Raw genomic sequence first — 19,746 nt, 5'->3', positions numbered from 1 at the left:
CCATTATCATTTTTAATAACTTGAAAAATGCCATTGTCAATTGTTAGTGACTGAGGTAGGCCCCACCTGTCAGTGACACAACCGATGGAAAATTTCCAATTCTTGAAAATTGTAATGACATGAATCCAACTAGCCCTTTGGAATTCAACTTGCAGAGGAGAGTGTGCTAAAAACTAACTCGATTTATCAATTTGACTCGTATTTCTTTAAAGATAATTTAAGCATTTCCCCTCTAGATTAGGACTAGGACTTTGAAGTATCTTTCAGTTACACATGTAATAACAAAAAAATAATATTGGAAGTTGCAACTACCAAAAGATTCCCTAGTAAAAAGTAGTTTTTTTGGAACGTTATGTTTGAAGTTTCCATAACTCTTGCTAAAAACCTCAGTAAACTTTTTTATTTGGTTCAGAGTTTTTTTAGATCATTAGTGTAAAACATGATCTATACTTGGTTGGAAACACGAATCTTTATGCATGGTGGTTGTGAAAATCCAAGCTCGTGGGATCCTATAAAAGAGTTTGCTCCAATAACATCACTTGATTGTATGAGTTCGGAACTTCAAGGTGAAGTTTTTGATGTGATGTGAGACTTTGAACATGTACACTACAAAGTAAGTACTAGTGTGTAAGGAGAGATCACTGTTGTCGCACGATTAAGTATATCAATATGCATAAAAATAATCCATACAATGCAAATCGATGCATAAATAAGCTTGATTTTACCTTGTTAGCACGCCCTAAGCAACCGGTAGAGATGTAAGCACCTTATTCCTATAAGGCTATAAGCACTTGGTGCGCATAAAGTGGCCAAAGAAATCATTTTTTTTCCTCCTAAGCACCTCCATTGCATGCATCCTTAAAATAGTGCAAGCTAACCTTATTGTTTGATGCTTCAAACTTGAACAGAACAACAAAAGCTTGTTATTTGAGATATGGACATACGGTTGTAATGCGAGTATTAGTTTCTTTTAAGGAAACGAGTGTTAGCTTTGAAACATGCTTTGTAAGACTACGGCTCTAAGTCAAGAACTTTTGAAGCAGCTCACCTGTAGCTGTATGCACATTTAAAGGTATTTTTCTTGAACAATTTATTATTAGTCTGTGGCTTGTTGAATATAAATCTTATTCTATCATGCAAATTCCAAAAATCCTTTATAAATCTTGGAGCTAAAACTGTGCCATACTGCCTACTAAAACTAAAAGGTCGTTTGATATTTCAGAAAAAAAAACTAAAAGGTCGTTTGGAAGAACATTTCTCGAAACGGCTTGCTGATAAAAATCAAAAAGTTTGGTGAAGCTAGAAGAGTGAAGAGTCCTCCTAAACTAAAATCAGCTCTCAAAACTCAAAAGTTTTATATATTCAAATATTTCAAATCACGACAGATTGGGATCCATTTGCCACGGAGACAAATCACAGGGTCGACCCTACCTGCCAGAAACACTTCTCTGCTGGAGAAGCTAGCCCAGCAGCCGCGGACTTCAATTCCACGCAATATCCCAGTCCAAGCACTCCATTGCCCGACGGCGAAAACACGTGACTGCAGCCAATGAGGGAGCTCCACGTCACCCCGCGGCCGCTCTAATAGAACCCTTCTCCTCGTTGCCCGCCGCCGGCGACCTCCAGACACCAGCCCGCCACCGCCGCATACGCCGCGAGGCCTCGAGCAGCTACCTCGAGACCCAATTCACCGAACCCCCGCACCGCCCCCTCCAATGGCCGCCCGCCGCAGGCCCGGGGGGGCCGCTGCCGGGGACCCGCCTACGCGGCCGCAACCGGCAGATGCGGTAGCGGCGTCAGGCGAGCCAGCGAAGGACCCGGTTCTCCGGCCGCCGAACCTGAGCGTGGCCGCTGCGGCGGCGGCGATCTTCCTCGCGCCCTTCTCGTACCTCGCGTTCGTGCACTACCCCCTGGACGCTGATCTGCGGGGATCCATCCTCAAGTGCGGCGCCATGAGCCTCGGTGGCTTCTTCGTCGTGCTCAAGCTCATCCCCGTCGCGGCCCGCTACCACCTACGCCGCCGGATGTTCGGCTACGACATCAACAAGAAGGGATTGCCCACGGGCGAAATCAAAGTGTGAGTGCGCAAGTACATCAACATGTCCTCTTGCAAATGCCATTGCTCCAGGAGTAGATTTAAATCGATTCAAGTGTTTGGCTTGAGGACATATGTTTTGCTGGTTTATCGATGCAACCGTACTGTTAATAGACTTGGATTTTGCTCGATTGAAGTCAATAGGCTGCACAGGCTAAGCTAGCTGGTTTTGTTCGGTTATGTGCATAACTTGGAAATTGTCTTAGAAAGAGAGAGGCTGCTTCTTGGTAGTTATTATGGAATCCAACTTACTTGAAGGGCTACAGTTTACGACTGTAGTTTGATTTTATATTATCATATGGAATTCTTCTTTTGAGGAATTTAAATTTGGGATGTCTAGTTTCACTGATGAACTAAAAAGCCCTTAATCTTTTTCTTTTTTGTTTTTACATTATATAAACTCTTAATAAACCCAGTTGCATGGACAAGGGTTGCTAAAAGTCTTCCCTTTAGTTCACATGCCTACATCTATAGAGTTGATGCACCACCTCATCCCCTTATGTTTTTGCAAACCAAATTCTTGGTCTGTCTTGGCAAATGTTTGGTTTGCTGGATTACATTTCTTTAGAAAGACAGATAAAAAGGTGCCTTTTGGAGAAGCACGATGTCTCGATAATGTGACTTAGTAGTAGACACTTTTAACCAGGTCTCAAAGTTATATCCTTAGAATTTTAGACAACTGTGTAGAAATTCATATTGAACAGCTGAAGCCACGATATGTTAAGTTGAATAATATCACTGTATGCACCATTCACACAAAAGCCTTTGCAGGATCTACAGCTATAATCAAATGTTATATTTGTTTTGCAGGCCTGAGGCACTAGGTCTTGTTGTTGGGATTGTCTACTTGGTCACTGCAATTATATTTCAGCAGTTCCACTTCACAGAAGACTCCATTGTATGCTGCGACCAGTTATATTTTAGACATTCACAAACTGTCTTATATGCCCTGAAACATGTCTCACAGTTACTTTTGTTGTTTCTTTTTGCAGTGGCTTGTTGAATATAATGCAGCATTGGCATCAGTCTGTTTTATGATTCTACTTGGATTTGTTGATGATGTCCTTGATATTCCATGGAGAGTGTATGTTGCTTGCCTAACTGTCTTTCTGTTCACTTGAATAGTGATGTGCTGCCACTGTTGCATTGCGGACAAAATGATTTTGGAATGGTCTACATTGAAACAGGAAACTGGCTCTGCCCACGATTGCAGCACTTCCTTTGTTGATGGCATATGCTGGTGGTACTTCCATCATCATTCCAAAGCCTTTAACTCCTTATGTTGGACTAACAGTTTTGGAGCTAGGTATGTGCATAAGCTTACAACGGGTTGAAACTATATATTTACTATCTGGTGGTTGTGTCATTTATGTTCTTTTTTCTGTTATACAACCAGGAGATAATTAGGGAAATCTACAGGCATAGCAGATCTCACTATGAATTCTATTGTGCAGTTGTTAGTCATTTTCTCTTGATCATAACTGATAAGATAGAACGTATTTGTCATTGCCTATGCAGATCCCCGGCAAGTCTTTGCACTTTAGCTTTTTCATAGTCCAAAATAAGCGCTCCACTTTGGATCTTGGTCCAATTGTGCCACTACTAGGTCAATGACACTAACTAAACTTCATACGGAGCAATATTTTATAAAAAAGGTTTTTTTGTGGAATAATGTTTACATTATTTTGGATATTTGTGAAATCCGGAGAAGTTAGTTGACTTATATCATGAGGAACACAGATTCATATGCTTATCATCTCGTGCAAGTCTATCACTTATATTTATAAGAGGCTCACAACCTGTCTGTTCAATTTTTTTATAGAATTTGATACTCCCTCTGCTGCAAATCGTAGGTCGTTTTGGCTTTTCTAGGTTCATAGATATTATTATGCATCTAGACCTACCCTATATCTATATGCATAGCAAAAACTATGCACCTAGAAAAGCCAAAACGACCTACAATTTGGGACGGAGGGAGTATTTTGTGACCAAGCATGATAATTCTGTAACAGCGTCTATGGTTCTCCATGTTCTTGCTTAGTGGCAAGCATCTGGCCTTTTAATCCCCTGGAACTTTAGGTCTTAGCTGTTCCCTTCCGCTTCTTCTCTTTTTCTGTTCTGGATCTTGTTTTTGTTTGGACTGTGATAGTGTGATGTATCATCTCTTTTCCCTCTTAATATAATGACAGGCAGCTCTCTTGCCTGATTGAGAGTGAAAAAAAAAATCTGTAATAGCTTAAGGTTTTTGCTTCACTATTGGAAACAGTGCTTTATGCCTTTATGCTTGGTGTGCGGATGTTGATTGGTAGGAATACTAGATAGTAATCTGCCTTCAGTGCACATTTTCGTGAACTACTTATAAAGGCTCCTTAATTGCATGATTACTTACTTGCTTTTGCTTATGAAGCCTATTCCAAATTCAGCTCTGTAGGTGAATCCTATTTCTGAATTCTGATTCTATAATCAGAAGCTATTCTATACACTGACCTTTCATTTGCTTTGGCATGCAGGTGTATTTTACAAGCTATTCATGCTCTTGCTAGCAGTCTTTTGTACAAACTCAATAAATATACATGCTGGCATAAATGGACTCGAAGTTGGGCAGACAGTTGTTATATCTGCTGCGGTATAAATATATTCCATACGTGAAGTAGACAAATCTTAAATACCACTCATCTCCTGATGGCGTGTGGCATTTTCCAGGTTTTGATACATAACGTAATGCGCATAGGATCTTCAACGGACATTGAAACTCAGCAAGCTCATGAATTCTCTATTTATCTTGTCTTGCCTTTCCTAACCACTTCATTAGCTTTGCTAGCTTTTAACTGGTAAGGACCTTGAGAAGCACATTAGATCTTTTTAAATCAGAGATTTTTTTTTGCCTCCTTTTGAAAAAAAAAATCATCTGTACATGCATGCATCAGGTATCCTTCAATTGTTTTTGTTGGTGATACCTACACCTATTTCGCTGGAATGGCTTTGGCTGTGGTAGGAATCTTGGGACACTTCAGGTAAACATTCCTTAATTGTCTCCCCCACAAATTTCACTACTTTATAATTATCAGTCAAGAATACTTAGACAGCTTATTCCACATCTGATCGGTTGTGATGTGGAGTGATGCAATTAGCACCCTACGGTCTGTTGTCAACTTCTCTCTTGTTCTGGGTGCATGCGCATATAAGCATATCCCCTATCTTTGTTTATTTCCAGGCTTTTCACTAATATGGTGCTGCATCTAAATTTGTGAAGCGCATAGTGTTAACAGTAGCCACTCTGTATTTCATAGATCCCCAGGGGTTAATATACTAAAGATGTGTGTACACGTATGCAAAGAACCCCCTCTGCAGTGCAGAAAACAATACCACACACTGAGAATAATTTCTTTCCTGCTATTGCAATTTTTCACAATACCTTTTTTTGCTACTGTTAGTGACACGTGTGGGTCCCACATATCATTGACACAATTTGCAGTTTTCTTCGTCAGAAAGTAAGGAAACTATCCTTTTCTGAAACCAGTCATTTTTTTCCTGGAATTCTAATTTCCTGGGAGGAGTTACAATGGAGTCTGAAGTTGCTTGTAGTGGATAAGACCCGGAAGTACTCTTGTCAAATATGACATCCAGTTTCTAAACATTTTCTATCACCAACCTCCGTAGGTTGGATATGGGATTGAAAAGCCATCTTGACTGTGGACCCAAACTTGCCCCATCAACATTTCTTAAGCACGTACACTTGACATCTGTAGCATTAGAAACTTGCCCCATCAACACTTCCTAAGCATGTACACTTGACATCTGTAGCATTAGCATACAGTAGATTCACATACGGACATACAGTTTACTTTACCTGCTATTATAAGTAACAACTGCAGCTGATCAATGACTGTTTTGAGTTTGCAGCGAGACGTTATTGCTCTTCTTTTTACCTCAAGTTCTTAATTTCTTGTGTTCAGTCCCACAGGTCAGGATAAATGCTTTTCATCTATTCCTTTGTTATGACTCCATTGATAGTTGAGTAGGTGCTTGATATGCTTACACTTTGGATTTATTGCTTTATTTCCTGCAGCTCTTTCACTTCGTTCCTTGCCCAAGACATAGGTTGCCGAGGTACTTTTGTATTTGCTTTGACCTGGAATCATGAAGATAACTTATAACGCCATGAATTCTTATTAAGCTTCTAAATATGCTTCCATCCATAGGTTTGATCCTCAAACAGGTCTGTTGACTGGTACCAAAGATGGAAATCTGGTCAACATATTCCTTAGATTATTTGGAAAGTGCTCAGAGAAGGCCCTCTGCATAAGGCTCCTTATTTTTCAGGTAGACTGAAATGCCCTTCTGCTGCAGACTACTATCTCGCTTTGTTGCAATTTTGTTTCCTGACTTCCAAATATCTAATGAACTAGTTGCCACTGTGTTGATTATTTGGTTATGCTGCAAAGAAGTCATCATCATTTACATTTGCAAAGTTCTTATTCTGAATTGAGAAGAGGAGATACTTTTCTTACAGCTAGAGAATTTAAGAACGAACAAAATTAAGTGTAGATGCTTATGTTGAACTAGGCACAAGATTCATTGGTCAAGTCAGAAACCGAATGAAGCTTGTCAGAGTGCAAGTCAATGTAAATCAGCAGGGTTGTCTTAAACGAAAATTGAGCATGTAATATGTCTCTGTTTTCTTTTTTCTGTTGTTGCATGATTGCATCATGGAATTAGCTTTCTTATGTTAGTACTAGGAAGCATCAACACAAAATAATTTCAACTAAACTTGTGCTTTTTACCAGCCTGTCTATTGAAGCAACCCCTATAAATCCCAATTGCATATGTCTGCATTATGATGTATGGCCACGTGAACATTTCTCATGCAGTTTCATTTTGGGATCATAACCCCTTGTCCTCATGTCTGACAGGCTCTATGTTGCGTATTCTGCTTCTGGCTAAGATACGTGCTTACCGGATGGTACAAATGATGACCTGCAGAAGACATCCTATCACTCTACTCGTCGGAAAAATTAGTGTCATCTGATGACTGCTGGTTTCGTCTACATATTTGTAGACTAACTGCCCAAATTTTCGAATCCCGGTGGAATAGCATTTTGCCATTAACGCAATTGCCTTTTTATCACTAGCCTTTGGATTTGTTTCCTATACTTGTGCTAACTACAGCTAACTTTTTCTAACTACTATTGTACAATGGCTCTGGCTTCAATGAAGTTTGCTGTTCTGTGCACCTTTACTCTCTAGTCTGCACGCCATTCGGAAGAATTACAGTATGATAAAGTTAATTATATTTGTGTACCAAGAGTCCATTTTCTACTTGACAGTGTGTATGGCTTAAGGTAATCTGACCACCATCATCTGACCCACCCTCGAACCCTGTTTCTTTTGTATGGCTTCAGTGTTGAATGGAACCGTAATGTATGACTTTACCCTACTATTGCAGACCAAACAACATGATTAGAGTTCAGCATCCCCTATTACATGCATTTTACATTCAGCGTGAAACAAAAGGGCTTGGGTTGACCCTACTGTTTTTCATATATTTTACATTCAGATCAACCTGGATTTGCATGAAGGTCAACTGTCATGTTCGACGTGTAATCCTATTGTAACCATCCCCTTTCTTCTCACCTCACTCCCCTGCCTCCACCCATCTACACTACAGCTTCTTGCCGCGCCACTGCCCACCACCGGTTTGACTGCGAGATCGAATTTATAGCAAAAAATATTAACACCTAACGCATCAAATAATAAAATTATGAAAATATCGATATTATAATGAACCTATTATGCTCATTTACACTACTAGAAATATGAGCATTCGTCTTTGATGTTGACGTTAGTACTGGACGGCTTTTCATCCAATACTAACGCGTGAAATTAGTACCAGTCTTCGAAGGCCTTTAGTAGCACCGGTTGGTGTTATTGCCCAGTACTCAAGGCCTCTCCACGGATTACTTCAAAAAGAAAGCATATCTAACTCTATCATATGTGTTGTGTAGGTGAGATGGTAAGGAAGGTTCGTGCGAGGCTTAAGATCGTGGGTTCGAATCTTACGGGGCTGTTCGTCAATTTGGCATTTAGTATCAAACAAACGTCAGTTCCGGTTCACCGGTAGTGTTAACATCTTAAATATGAACTGTTTGATTTAGGACAAACAATATGTCTTGTATTCACACGTAGCTATAGTACTATCTTTAGAAGCTTAATCAATGTCAAATACAGCCACCGCGCTTCTCCCGCCCAGCCACCCTTCCAGCCGCTCCCTCCCTTTTGCCTCCCTCTCCTCCCCGATCGCCGCGCGATCGGCCCCAGACGCTTGGTGCCCCAACCACCATGCTGAGCTCGTCGGCGTCGAGGCGGGAGGCCGCCGCGGCTAAGGCGGCCAAGAGCGGGGAGCTCCCCAACAACCCCAAGTCGGGTGGCGTCTCCTGGAAGGACGTCGCGGCCGCGGCAACGGCCACCGCCAAGAGCGGCGAGGTTTCCAAGGCGGTCGCCGCCGTCAGGGAGGCCGCGGCGGTGCACCACGAGGGATGGATGGTGCGCTACGGCCGCCGGAAGATCGGCAGGTCCTTCTTCCACACGCGCTACTTCGTGCTCGAGAGCAGGCTGCTCGCCTACTACAAGAAGAAGCCCAAGGATAACATGGTGCGTGTTTCCTACTTGATTGCCATTTTCATAGTTGCTAGGGTTTGTTCTTTGGGTGCAATGTGGTTTCCTGCTATTATTATTACCATGGCAATCCGGTAGCGCATTCTCCAAAACAAAATGGTGATCCGTTAAGCATGATAACTACGTTTTTGAAAATGTACCAGTTAATTATGTTCTAAAATTGCCGATTAATAGTTCGTGTTTTAGATTTCACCTTTTTGTTACCTGCATTCTTGCTGTTTCTGTTTCTGATACTATACAGAGCAATTAATTATGCCTTGATTTCCCAACATATCCATGCTTCCTGCTACCTACTCGCATTAGCACAAAAGCACCCCATTGTAATGTTTAGTAATTTGGTGGAATTTGTGGATGTACATCCAGGTGCCCCTCAAGTCCCTGCTGATAGATGGGAACTGCAGGGTGGAGGATAGAGGGCTCAAAACTCATCATGGGCAAGTGAGTTTGCTCTCCAATTTTAACTCGTTTCCCAGCTTAAATTCTGAATGTCATTTGGTCATTGATGTTCTTGGGCACGTACGGTGCAGAAGATACTGCATCCTGCTACAAGAAACTTAATAGATGCAGGCTTGTTCCCTTTCCTGAAACACGCCATTTACATAATGTCCGAGACCCTTTTCATGTATGACATACTATTTTGTGCAAATGGACCCATTCCCATCTAAGCAATTCAAAATTGATTATATGAAACGGTCCAGATTTATACATGCTGCGAGCAATTTCAAAATGTTCCTTTCAGGGTCTATAATAGGGTACAGGCTTTTGGCTTATCCGCATAATGCATCTGACTAACTGTTGCCTGGGCACGTGATTTTCTACTCGGCAACTGCATGTTGTTATTCTCATCCGTCCTTTGGAATGTTTTCTTCTTTTCAGATGATTTATGTCCTATGTGTTTATAACCAGAAAGAAAAGGAGTATCAAATCACGGTTAGTTTTAATGCTTCAATCCTTAAATAGAACCGCACTCATCCCTTATTTATTTAGCGAATTCAATTCACAGATGGGCGCTCACGATATTGAAGATGCACTGGTCTGGAAAAAGAAAATAGAGCTCCTCATTGATCAGGTGCAGTAAGTCTCTGTTGCAACCCTGTTTTTACAGAGATGACACGATTGCTACAAACATGAAACATGTCTGGAGAAAAGATTGGATTTCAATAGCCCATTTTGATATATTCTTTAGATCGGTTAAGAAGTTAAGGAGTTGATGATACTGTATTATTTTTTAAATTAAACAGTAGGCAGTAATTTCAGTAATTTTTTACAGTAAATAACAGTGCTGGAATGTGATATGAGCTTCTTAGATCCCATAGTTTATTGCACCAGAGGCACTTGACCACTGTCTTCATAAAACTTTCAACGTTATTAAACTGAATGGATGATTAATGGGACACGAGCCAGCACTCTATCTTAATTCATTTGCATCGTAGAAAAAAACTCAAATCAAGAACAAATTTTACATGTTTTAATACATACTTTCACTGCATTTTTGCAGAAACCGGACCCTGCAGCTAAAAACCATAAGGCATTCGCTACAATGGACTTTGATATGGAACTTGGAGGGCAGTTTTCATTGTCAGATCGTGACAGTGGGTAAGTGGTATTCCATCTCTTAAGAGTATCTTGTGTGAGGCATTTTACTGAATCATCTAGAAACTTATTATTAATGTAGAGCTGAAGAAGAAGAGGAACAGCCAACTCTAACTCGCAGGAAAACTATAGGGAATGGTAAGAAGTCATGTTAACTAATCTCTGTGAAGTTGAATACTAATTTGCAGCATTTATATTCATTGCATGTTACAAATTTTCACCGTGTCATTTCTGGTGCTAGGTCCCCCCGATTCAATACATGATTGGACCAAAGATGCTGATTTTGGTCTGTCCAATCAGAATGACCCCACTCAACTTTATTCTAAGAAGAATTGGCGACTACTTCGATGCCAAAATGGCAAGTCTGTGTTTCTCTCCTTAAGTGTTAATCCTTCCCTGGAGGATGTTTGAACTTGGGGTTGCTTACTGGTTCATCATTGGCAGGGTTGCGCATTTTTGAAGAACTTCTGGAAGTCGAATACCTTGTACGTTCCAGCAGTAAATTTTTATATTTGTATTTAAAAAAACCTGGATAGAATCTGAAAAATCTGAAGTTGATGGCAACCTATTACCTCATGATGACATGTAGGCAAGGAGCTGTAGCCGAGCTATGAGGGCTGTTGGTGTAGTGGAAGCCACATGTGAAGCCATTTTTGGGCTGATGATGAGCATGGATGCAACAAGATACGAGTAAACAGATGGTCCTTTGACTTGGTGCTTTCCTAATGCAGATATTTAATATTCACCTCACTGATATTTCTTCTTTATTTAGGTGGGACTGTAGCTTTCGCCAGGGTAGTTTAGTTGAAGAAGTTGATGGTCACACCGCAGTACTATATCATAGGTTGCAGCTGCATTGGTGTCCAAGGTGACTACAATTCTCACGGATGGACAAGTTCTTGTGGTTAGCTTTTGCCTCTGATTATTCTCAACGAAATTTCCATCTGCATGAACATGCAGGCTCATCTGGCCTCGGGATCTGTGTTATGTTAGGTATTGGCGGCGTAACGATGATGGAAGCTATGGTAAATTGTTGAGTTATAGTTTTTCCAAGCTTCCTTTACTCTTTTCAATTTCTGACAATGAGTGTTTACACATGCAGTTGTGCTATTTCGATCTACAGAACATCCAAACTGTAGCCGGCAGCGAGGATATGTGAGGGCTTTTATTGAAAGTAATTTTCCTTGGGCCCATATTAAGTCCTGCATCTACCTTTACTAGACATTCCAGATAAACCAAAACGTCAACTTCAATTTCTTTTCTTTCTCTGAAATTTCTACTAGTTCAGGTGGAGGGTTCAAGATTTGTCCTCTCAAAAGTCGCAATGGAAGACCCCGTACTCAGGTTCAGCACCTCATGCAGATTGACCTGAAGGGATGGTTCCTGAATTACTCTACTTCCTTTCAGTATCATTCTTTGCTGCAAATACTGAACTGTGTTTCTGGTACTGAAACACTTTTTTTTTCTTGTGCCATAACCATTAACAATTTCATATTTCATACGAAGGAACGTTAACTTAACCACTCAGTCCTATTGTCCCACTGATTCATTCTGGTCCTTATGGCTCTAATTTACACTTACTCCCAGGGCTGCGCGAATATTTTTCCCAAACAGATGATATCCATATAACTCCAAGGATTCCTGCAATGGAGAGCATGGATGATGAGAAGCCTAATGAAGTTGACCCCAAGACTAAACCAGCAGATCAAGACCATGCAGAAAATAGAAACATGGGAACAATTGATGAAGAATCGGATGACGACGAGGATTATCAGGTTCCTGAAGCTGATATAGAGGTGCTAAATGTCCTAGACCAAACTATTTTTTTCTCGAGCACGCAGGAGAACTGCATCTCATTTCATTAAGAAGACCTAGACCAAACTATGAAAAAAAAAATCATGAATGCTTCACTTACTAAAGGTTTTGCATGTTTCCTCACTTCATACTAATCCTCGATCAAAACCAATGTACAGGAAGGCCCTAACAAATCTGACAATGAAGCTAAACACACAGGTTTGTTTCCTATTTTATCCAATATTCCTGCATTCTCATTCCTGTTGTTGTCAAGTTCCAGGGAAGGTGTTTTTTTTTCTTTCTGTAATAACAGTAGCTTTGTCAATATGACAGATGAGCCTCCAGAAAAAATTGATTTATCTTGCTTTTCTGGGATTCTTCATCATGATCCGGATGAGAAAAGCCGCAACTGTTGGACAGTACCTGACAGCAAGCTTTTCAAAGTTCGTAGCAAGAACTTTCCACATGACAAATCAAAGGTCTAAATCTTCCTGTTTGTATTTTCTTGCTTTTGTAGCATGTCAGAAAATATAAAGAATCTTAACATGCTAATATCCAAGTTACAGATACCTGCTGCAAGTTATCTCATGGAGCTTGCAGCCATAGATTGGTTTAAGGATACCAAGCGTATGGATAATGTTGGAAGGCAAAAAAATTGCGTTGCTCAGGTAACCAAAGAACTGGCCTAATTGCTTATCCTATTCTTGTATTGCTGCTGTTATTTTGTAACTTCAACTTTATACTATTTCACTAATAATCACGATCCAACTATAATATAAAATCATCAATTAGCTATTATCCGAGGACCAGCACAGAAAAACTTTCTCTTTTTACATAGCTCTTTCTTGTACTTCTTTTATAGGTTGCTGCTGACAAAGGGATGCATACATTTGTAGTCAACTTACAGGTAAATATCTGTATTCCATAAGAACTTTTTTCAGTCTTTAATCTATCTGTATGTTTGAAATTTGTCGGTGAATTTATCCTCTTGTAGATTCCTGGATCAACTCATTACAGCCTGGTCATGTATTTCGTCACGAGTTCCTTGAAAAAGGGATCATTATTGCAGCGTTTCTTTGATGGCGATGATGACTTCCGGAATAGCAGACTGAAGCTCATACCATCTGTTCCTAAGGTCTTTTCTCAACCAGCAGCGATGTTGTGTGCAGCAAAAGTTTTCATATTCTTCGACTTCATTGTAACTTAAAAAGGGAAATTGAAAAATCTTCAGGGCTCTTGGATAGTGCGGCAGAGTGTTGGCAGCACACCTTGTTTGCTGGGAAAAGCTGTCGATTGCAGCTACGTACGAGGTCCTGGGTATTTGGAGGTGAGTTCAGTAACGTTATACTCGAAATATGTCTGATACATTGCTTATATTTTCATCTTTGTTTTGCTCGTGAGATGTGTCTGGGCAAATCCAAAAGGGCTGGGTGCAGAGTAACGATGAAACGTTTGGGTCATCCAAGAAAAAGGCAATGCATCTCAGCATGCATGTTGTTTTTGACAGGTGGACGTCGACATTGGTTCTTCTGCAGTCGCAAATGGAGTTTTGGGCTTGGTGTTTGGTGTTGTCACAACATTAGTAGTTGATATGGCTTTTCTAATACAGGTTAGTGAACCTTTTCTACCTTGACGGACCTTTTTCCTACATGACCTTGACGATTTTATTTTCTCTAAAGACTGCAAAGGCAACTCAATCTTGCTAAGGATAGGCCATTAGTAGATTCCTGTTGGGACAAAAAAAAATCTCCATCCCTACGAGAGAACCGGGAGGCTTGTCCTGTCGATGTATGTGTGGATCTCACTTTTGGCTGCTTATCTGCTCATACTTGTGCACCTTCAGGCAAACACATATGAGGAGCTCCCGGAGCAAGTCATAGGCGCAGCTCGACTGGCCCATGTGGAACCCTCTACAGCTGTAGTTCCTGACCTTGAAAACAACAGTGACATCAACAAAGATAACAGTAGCAATGACGTTGCGTCTTCAGAGGATGATTCATCAAAGAAAACCAACTGATTTGGCCTTTTTGTGAAGAACTCGATGGGATTGTTTGGTTATTTTTCTCCTTTCTAGCTCTGCTAGTTCTCAACCACTGCACCAACTTGCAGTTTGGTTGATCTCTGCAAGCGCCTATAATTGAGTTCAGAACTTCAGACATGCTCTTTTATTTCCTTTTCCATTACAGTTCATTCTTATTCTTCACTTCGATTTGTGGAGGTGATTCCATATGTGCATGCTAGCAGAGGTTTAGACTTTTAGTACTATCTGGTGAACAATGTCCGTCAGTAATCAACACATGATGGGGGGTGTGTGAGAGAGTGTGATTAACTGCTTATATTAACAAATCAGCAGACTTTTCATAAGGAATAGGCATTAGCTCCCCGGGGGGGGGGGGGGGGGGGGGGGGGGGGGGGGGGGGGCGGGGGTGGAGGGGGTAAAGAGAGAAAACAAGCGCCACAATTTATAGGGTAAATAGTGAAATGATCAAGGGTCCTCTAGTTGCAAAGCCCTCACATCGTTGCCCTTGGCTTCAACATACCCAATAACAGTCAGACGCATTCTCACCCTCCACGTATCTTCCTCAAATTCCTCAAAGGACCAGCCATATTTGCCGTAGCCGTCACAGGGGATGCTCAATTCGCCGCCATGGCATTGTCCTGGCACGAACACATTTGTATCTGCCTCGACCAAAAACAAAAAGATTCAGTTCATCAGAACAAGAGGGAGCAGGTATGGTGGCTAAACTTTTATTGGTAGCAACTAGCAACGAAAGGAAGCGTGAAAAACAAAAGCCTTACATGCATTGCGAAACTCATAGCCGCTGGCTAAACCTCTGACCTGGAACTGGTAGCTCGCAGTGATCGACTTCTTCTGTGCTGTCGTCGAGTCGAGGCTCAAAAAGAGAACCACGTCATCGTGAGAGTAATGCTCAACTCTAATTCTGTGCAGGTAGATGGACCTGCAAAGCACGGAATATTTGGAATATGAAGAAACATTATGGATTTTACATATTTTTATATATATATATATATATGATTATATGAATCATTTTGCACCGAGAAAGTTTCTTAAAGGATGGTATATATACCAGCGGCATCCAGCAGCTTCAAACTCTTCGCGACGCATGCACTGATGCTCCATGGTAAAGAAGTTCCTGACGAGCCATGTATGTTCATGGTTCACAGGCCTATGGTGCACCAGGAGCGACTCTTTCTTCACTCGCAGGAGATGAACTCTCAGCAGTGTAACCCCTAGTGTGCAGCTGCCATCGACAACGAAACCGTTGGAAGGGTCCATGAAGGCGTCGGAAGCGATGAACTCCTTGATGCTCCACTTGCCGTCACGGTGGTCGGCGAAAGTGTTTATTGCTAGCACCGGATCGGAGTTAGCAAAGGTGATGGCAATCAGAGACAGTTATTGGCAGAAGAACAGTTTGCCTTAAAATTTGTCACCAGCTAGAACTTGCAGTGAAGAAGTGGCCCTGTGCCACAAACTCAGTAGCAGTATAGGTAGGCACTTACCAGATCGTTGCCAGTCCTGACGGCAGCTGTTTTGATTGAAGAGAGTGATTGCGTATGTGAGCCTGAGCTTTGCAGCATTATCTTCCCAACCACAAGGAGCATCACCTCTTAGGTACAGTCTCACGCTGACGCTTCTTTGATCACGAGAATCGGAAGCCAGCAATAGCGATATTTCCCTGCAAATGTAGTAAGTTTAGCTTAAACTTTTATCCAACAAGACCGAATGTCTAGCTAGAGATCTCAAAACACTGAATGGCCATGTATACCATTCCAGGCCCTTTGCCTCAAACTGAGAGCGAAAGTTGCCCTCCTCCTGGCTCGATGGCAGGCCTTCGATTCTCCAGATGTAGTCAAAGGAACCACGGGCTTCCCAAGCATGTCCAAGAGCACACATAATAAGTATTTCCATCTCAAGAGCACAACAATCACAAACTATAAGTATGTTCTGTTCTGAATCACTTGTGTAGCAACAGGAACAGACCGAACAGCTTTTCACATTGGACTAGCAGGATTTTTTTTAAAAAAAAATTCACATGCAATGAGGATCTTAATTTGAGCAGTTATTCATCACTGAACATATGCATGCATGGCATCGAAAAGCCATCGAAACCAGCCTTGGCCGAGAGGAGAAGCGTACCTGCATCGTCCTGAGCTCCCTGGTTTGCTTCTACCGGAATACCAACTACTTCACCATGGCTACCCACCGGAGTTCCTGACACCATGAAGGTTTCGTTGACCATCTCCTCAAATGATCTGTAGCGTGCACCAGCATCCGTCCCCCTGCATCACATGTACAAGTTGCAAAATATAGCATCAGCCAAGAAGTTGCATTACTAATGTTGAAATTACATGCACATCACATGCAATGCAAGTCTCCGTCTTGCAGCGGCAGCTACCTCTGCCGATCATGGCTCGAAGCTGCAGCTCCCATGGATGATGGATCCTCCTCCTCTTCCTCTCGATCAAACGAAACCGATGCGAGGCTTCCGTCTTCGATCTATGTTTGAGCCCTAAAGTTGTCGGCTTCTGATCTGTTTGGGTGATGCGAGGCTTCCGTCTTCGATCTATGTTTGAGTCCTAAAGTTGTCGGCTTCTGATCTGTTTGGGTCCCCGTTTCCGGTACCCACTTCGATTATACTACCGGGCTAGAGCTACCTGGGCCGGGTCCAGCAGGCTATCTTTATTGGGTGGGCCGCGCAATGCAGAGGTAGATCCGGGATCGGACAGAAAACAGAAAAATTCAATTCCTCCAAACACAAAGAAACACAGCAAAAAGGCGAGTCAAAATTTCATGCGCTCGCAAGGCGATGCAACCAATTTAAATATGAGGAAAAATGCTTGTTTAATTTGTATTCCTATAGGAACACAATCCTATGGAGCTGGAGGACAACACTCTCCGCATATGAACACCATAAGTCGAAAGTTGAAACATATAATAACTTATTATCAACGTTACATCTGTCCTGCAGAACACCCCCTTACCAACTAGCAAAATACATACATTGCGACAGCTAAGGGCCTACTTGGAACCTAGGAATCTTACAACTTCTACATGTTAATTTTCTCAACCAGAACTCCAAAACAGAAACATTCCGCCTCCAACCATGACAACTATGCCCTCTACCACCACCGAGTAGAAGATCCATCGCCGCTCGGGTCCAAGATTAATGTACATCTTTGCCATACCATCAATTAACCATATTAACATCCCAACGACAGCTAAAGCACGCATCAATACAAGAACCTGCATACACAAGTTGCAAATTCCGTCATTCAAGTCTTAAGAATACATACGTAAACTTAATAGGTCTTCTATCGTGCTACCTCAAATTGCAAATATGACTACTTCTAGAATCCTCATCTTAGTTCAAAATTTAAAGAGTCCTACTATTTTGAGACATTTTGTTATGTTCTTCTTCATATTTTGATTAAATGCTAGCCCTTAATAAGTGGCCTCTCTTCTCCCCAGTCCCTGCGATAAGAGCTGAGAGAAAACAAGGTCAACGTATTGATCACCTTAATTCTTACACATCAGTTTATAAGGACTTGTGTTTGCAATCGGAGAGTATATACATTACAAAAGGCAGTTATTCGATGCAGTAGAGCATAAATCACCCAATGAACAAGTCAAGCAAGGATTGTCCAAATTCTCAGGAAACAGAAAAAAAAATATAATGCAAAAAAAGATTTAGGATTCTAAACAGGGGCAGAGCCAGGACTGAAGATGGAGGGGTTTTGGGTCTCTTGTTTATGTGATCATTGCTTTGCAAATGTACGAACATGTAGACTAGGAACATCATGCGCTGCAGGGTTATGCTGGAATCTCTTTGGCTAGGGCTCTTCAGCACCCCTCCTATATCTGCCCCTGATTCTAAACCCTACCAGCCACCTAGTGAAAAGAAATAGGAAAAGCAACTATCGATCTGTGTTAATTAGGATTTTCTTGTTAAACAGGACAGTAACAAAATTTGTATTGCATAAGGGATTTCATCATTCAAGCCTAAAGAATACCACATGTATAAAACCTAACAGGCCTTACAATGTGCTACCTTGGATTGCGAATATATGAGTACTTCTAGAATCTTCATATTTGTTCCAAAATATATGGGGTCTTAAGATTGTGAGGCATTTTTAAATTTTCTTCTTATCATAATCTTGCTTCAATTCTAGTCTCGTCAATCAGTCCCAACACAGTAAAGGCTGAGTGGAAACAACGTCATCTTATTATAATCACCCTAATTCTTGTGTGCCAGTTTATAAGGACATGTATTTTCAATTGCCAATTGGAAAGAAAAAAATACATCAGTAGATCTTTGATGCAGCAGAGCATAAATATTCTCAATAACAAGTCTAGCACATCTAAACAAGAACTGTGTATACCTGGCCATGATGGATATGCTCTACTAATTTAAGCCAAATTATGGATGTTAAACCCTACTTAGTGAAAAGAGAATAACAAAGCCATTATCTGTTTGGTTCATTAGGATATTCTTTTTCAACCAGTCAATTACAAAATTTGTATTGCACATGGTATTTCAGGTATGCTTATGAATACAAACAGCTAGCCAACACAATACAGAAAAAGCTTAAAGTTTGTTATACACAATCAATGATGTCTGATGGATATAAAAACACATAGACTTCTGCAAGCTGAACAACACACACAAATCCAAAACAATAGTCTATAAAATTAATCAACTTGTTCAAAAGAGAAGGATGGGGAATAGCACTGGAAGGAATCCCCAAGATCTGCGCTCACAGGTATCTTCTCGCTATTTGTTTGTATGTCAGCGTTATGTTTGTCATGTCTGAACTCTTCAAAGTTATTTGCTTCATGAGGATGTCAGCCAAATAAATACTTGAACATGAACTGAGAATTTCCTTAGAGAACAAAACTTCGGCAATTTTGCATATGGTTTGGGCATTCTTGGGTTTAGTGATCCCGATGCAGAACTAAGGCAGTGCCAGGTACCCGGCACTCACGAAATTCTCTCACTAAAAGAAAGAGAGGGGAAAGGGGGTTCTCTTTTTCAATATCTTACGCAATCTCCTTGCGTTGCGCCTCGCCGGCGTCTTGCCGACACCACCATCTTCAGTCCCGCCGCGCCATAGCCGCAGCTTGGGCACCTCCCGACTTCGTGAGCATCCTGAAACCAAAGCATCACCATCACCTCAGCGGACACTGAAATGGAACGACGGAGGGAAAGAGGGGTGAGATAAAGGGGGAATCGAAAGGAAGAAACAGGATTACCTCCATCTCCCTCCTCTTCTTCTGCTCCTTCACGGCCTCCTCCGGACCCATCCTCGCATCCAAACCCTAGAGCAAAAATTTCTCCTGTTCCTCGAGGGAAATCCGCGAACTGCCCCAAACTCGATGAAGCAGTGGGGAAGGAGAAGGGGAGGGGAGGGGAGGGAGTGGGCTTGTTGAGCAGGTTCGGTGGGCGAGCCTGCCTGATCAACAGAACGGCCCATGTTTGCTTGACTGTACCAAGTAGGCCGGCCCGTCGAAGTTTGCTTCTTCGTGGGCCCACAGGAGCTGTACAGACCGTACAGAATACCTTTTCCGA

General features: G+C 41.6%; 3 protein-coding genes across 3 annotated transcripts; 2 read left to right on the top strand and 1 right to left on the bottom strand.

Moving 5' to 3' along the window:
- Positions 1–1,486: 1,486 nt before the first annotated feature.
- LOC117846005 (uncharacterized) lies at positions 1,487–7,334 on the top strand. The gene is made up of 11 exons (XM_034727103.2): positions 1,487–2,077; positions 2,906–2,993; positions 3,088–3,179; positions 3,283–3,401; positions 4,606–4,721; positions 4,799–4,926; positions 5,023–5,109; positions 5,999–6,059; positions 6,165–6,205; positions 6,298–6,418; positions 7,009–7,334. Exons 1-11 carry the CDS (start codon positions 1,716–1,718, stop codon positions 7,066–7,068), a joined length of 1,275 nt encoding a protein of 424 aa, XP_034582994.1. The 5' UTR covers positions 1,487–1,715; the 3' UTR covers positions 7,069–7,334.
- Positions 7,335–8,122: 788 nt separating this feature from the next.
- LOC117846003 (protein ENHANCED DISEASE RESISTANCE 2-like) lies at positions 8,123–14,360 on the top strand. The gene is made up of 22 exons (XM_072291675.1): positions 8,123–8,746; positions 9,134–9,208; positions 9,647–9,700; positions 9,774–9,839; positions 10,269–10,366; positions 10,446–10,501; positions 10,605–10,721; positions 10,808–10,848; positions 10,953–11,053; positions 11,136–11,231; positions 11,324–11,388; positions 11,466–11,537; positions 11,652–11,807; positions 11,951–12,159; positions 12,337–12,376; positions 12,491–12,636; positions 12,724–12,825; positions 13,020–13,064; positions 13,152–13,292; positions 13,389–13,484; positions 13,665–13,766; positions 14,001–14,360. The coding sequence occupies exons 1-22, from the start codon at positions 8,435–8,437 to the stop codon at positions 14,172–14,174; spliced, it is 2,364 nt and encodes a 787-aa protein (XP_072147776.1). The 5' UTR covers positions 8,123–8,434; the 3' UTR covers positions 14,175–14,360.
- A 234-nt stretch (positions 14,361–14,594) lies between these two features.
- LOC117846642 (uncharacterized) lies at positions 14,595–19,624 on the bottom strand. The gene is made up of 9 exons (XM_034727878.2): positions 19,431–19,624; positions 19,222–19,326; positions 16,576–17,423; positions 16,317–16,459; positions 15,946–16,045; positions 15,680–15,855; positions 15,247–15,526; positions 14,957–15,117; positions 14,595–14,836 (listed from the first exon to the last, which is right to left on the bottom strand). Exons 3-9 carry the CDS (start codon positions 16,608–16,610, stop codon positions 14,643–14,645), a joined length of 1,089 nt encoding a protein of 362 aa, XP_034583769.1. The 5' UTR covers positions 16,611–17,423; positions 19,222–19,326; positions 19,431–19,624; the 3' UTR covers positions 14,595–14,642.
- Between the last annotated feature and the right edge of the window lie 122 nt (positions 19,625–19,746).

Source organism: Setaria viridis, chromosome 2 (assembly GCF_005286985.2).
Source record: "Setaria viridis chromosome 2, Setaria_viridis_v4.0, whole genome shotgun sequence".
NCBI classification, from domain to species: Eukaryota; Viridiplantae; Streptophyta; class Magnoliopsida; order Poales; family Poaceae; genus Setaria; species Setaria viridis.
The sequence above is the reverse complement of the archived record's forward strand: the minus strand, read 5'-3'. Positions and strand labels throughout refer to the sequence as shown.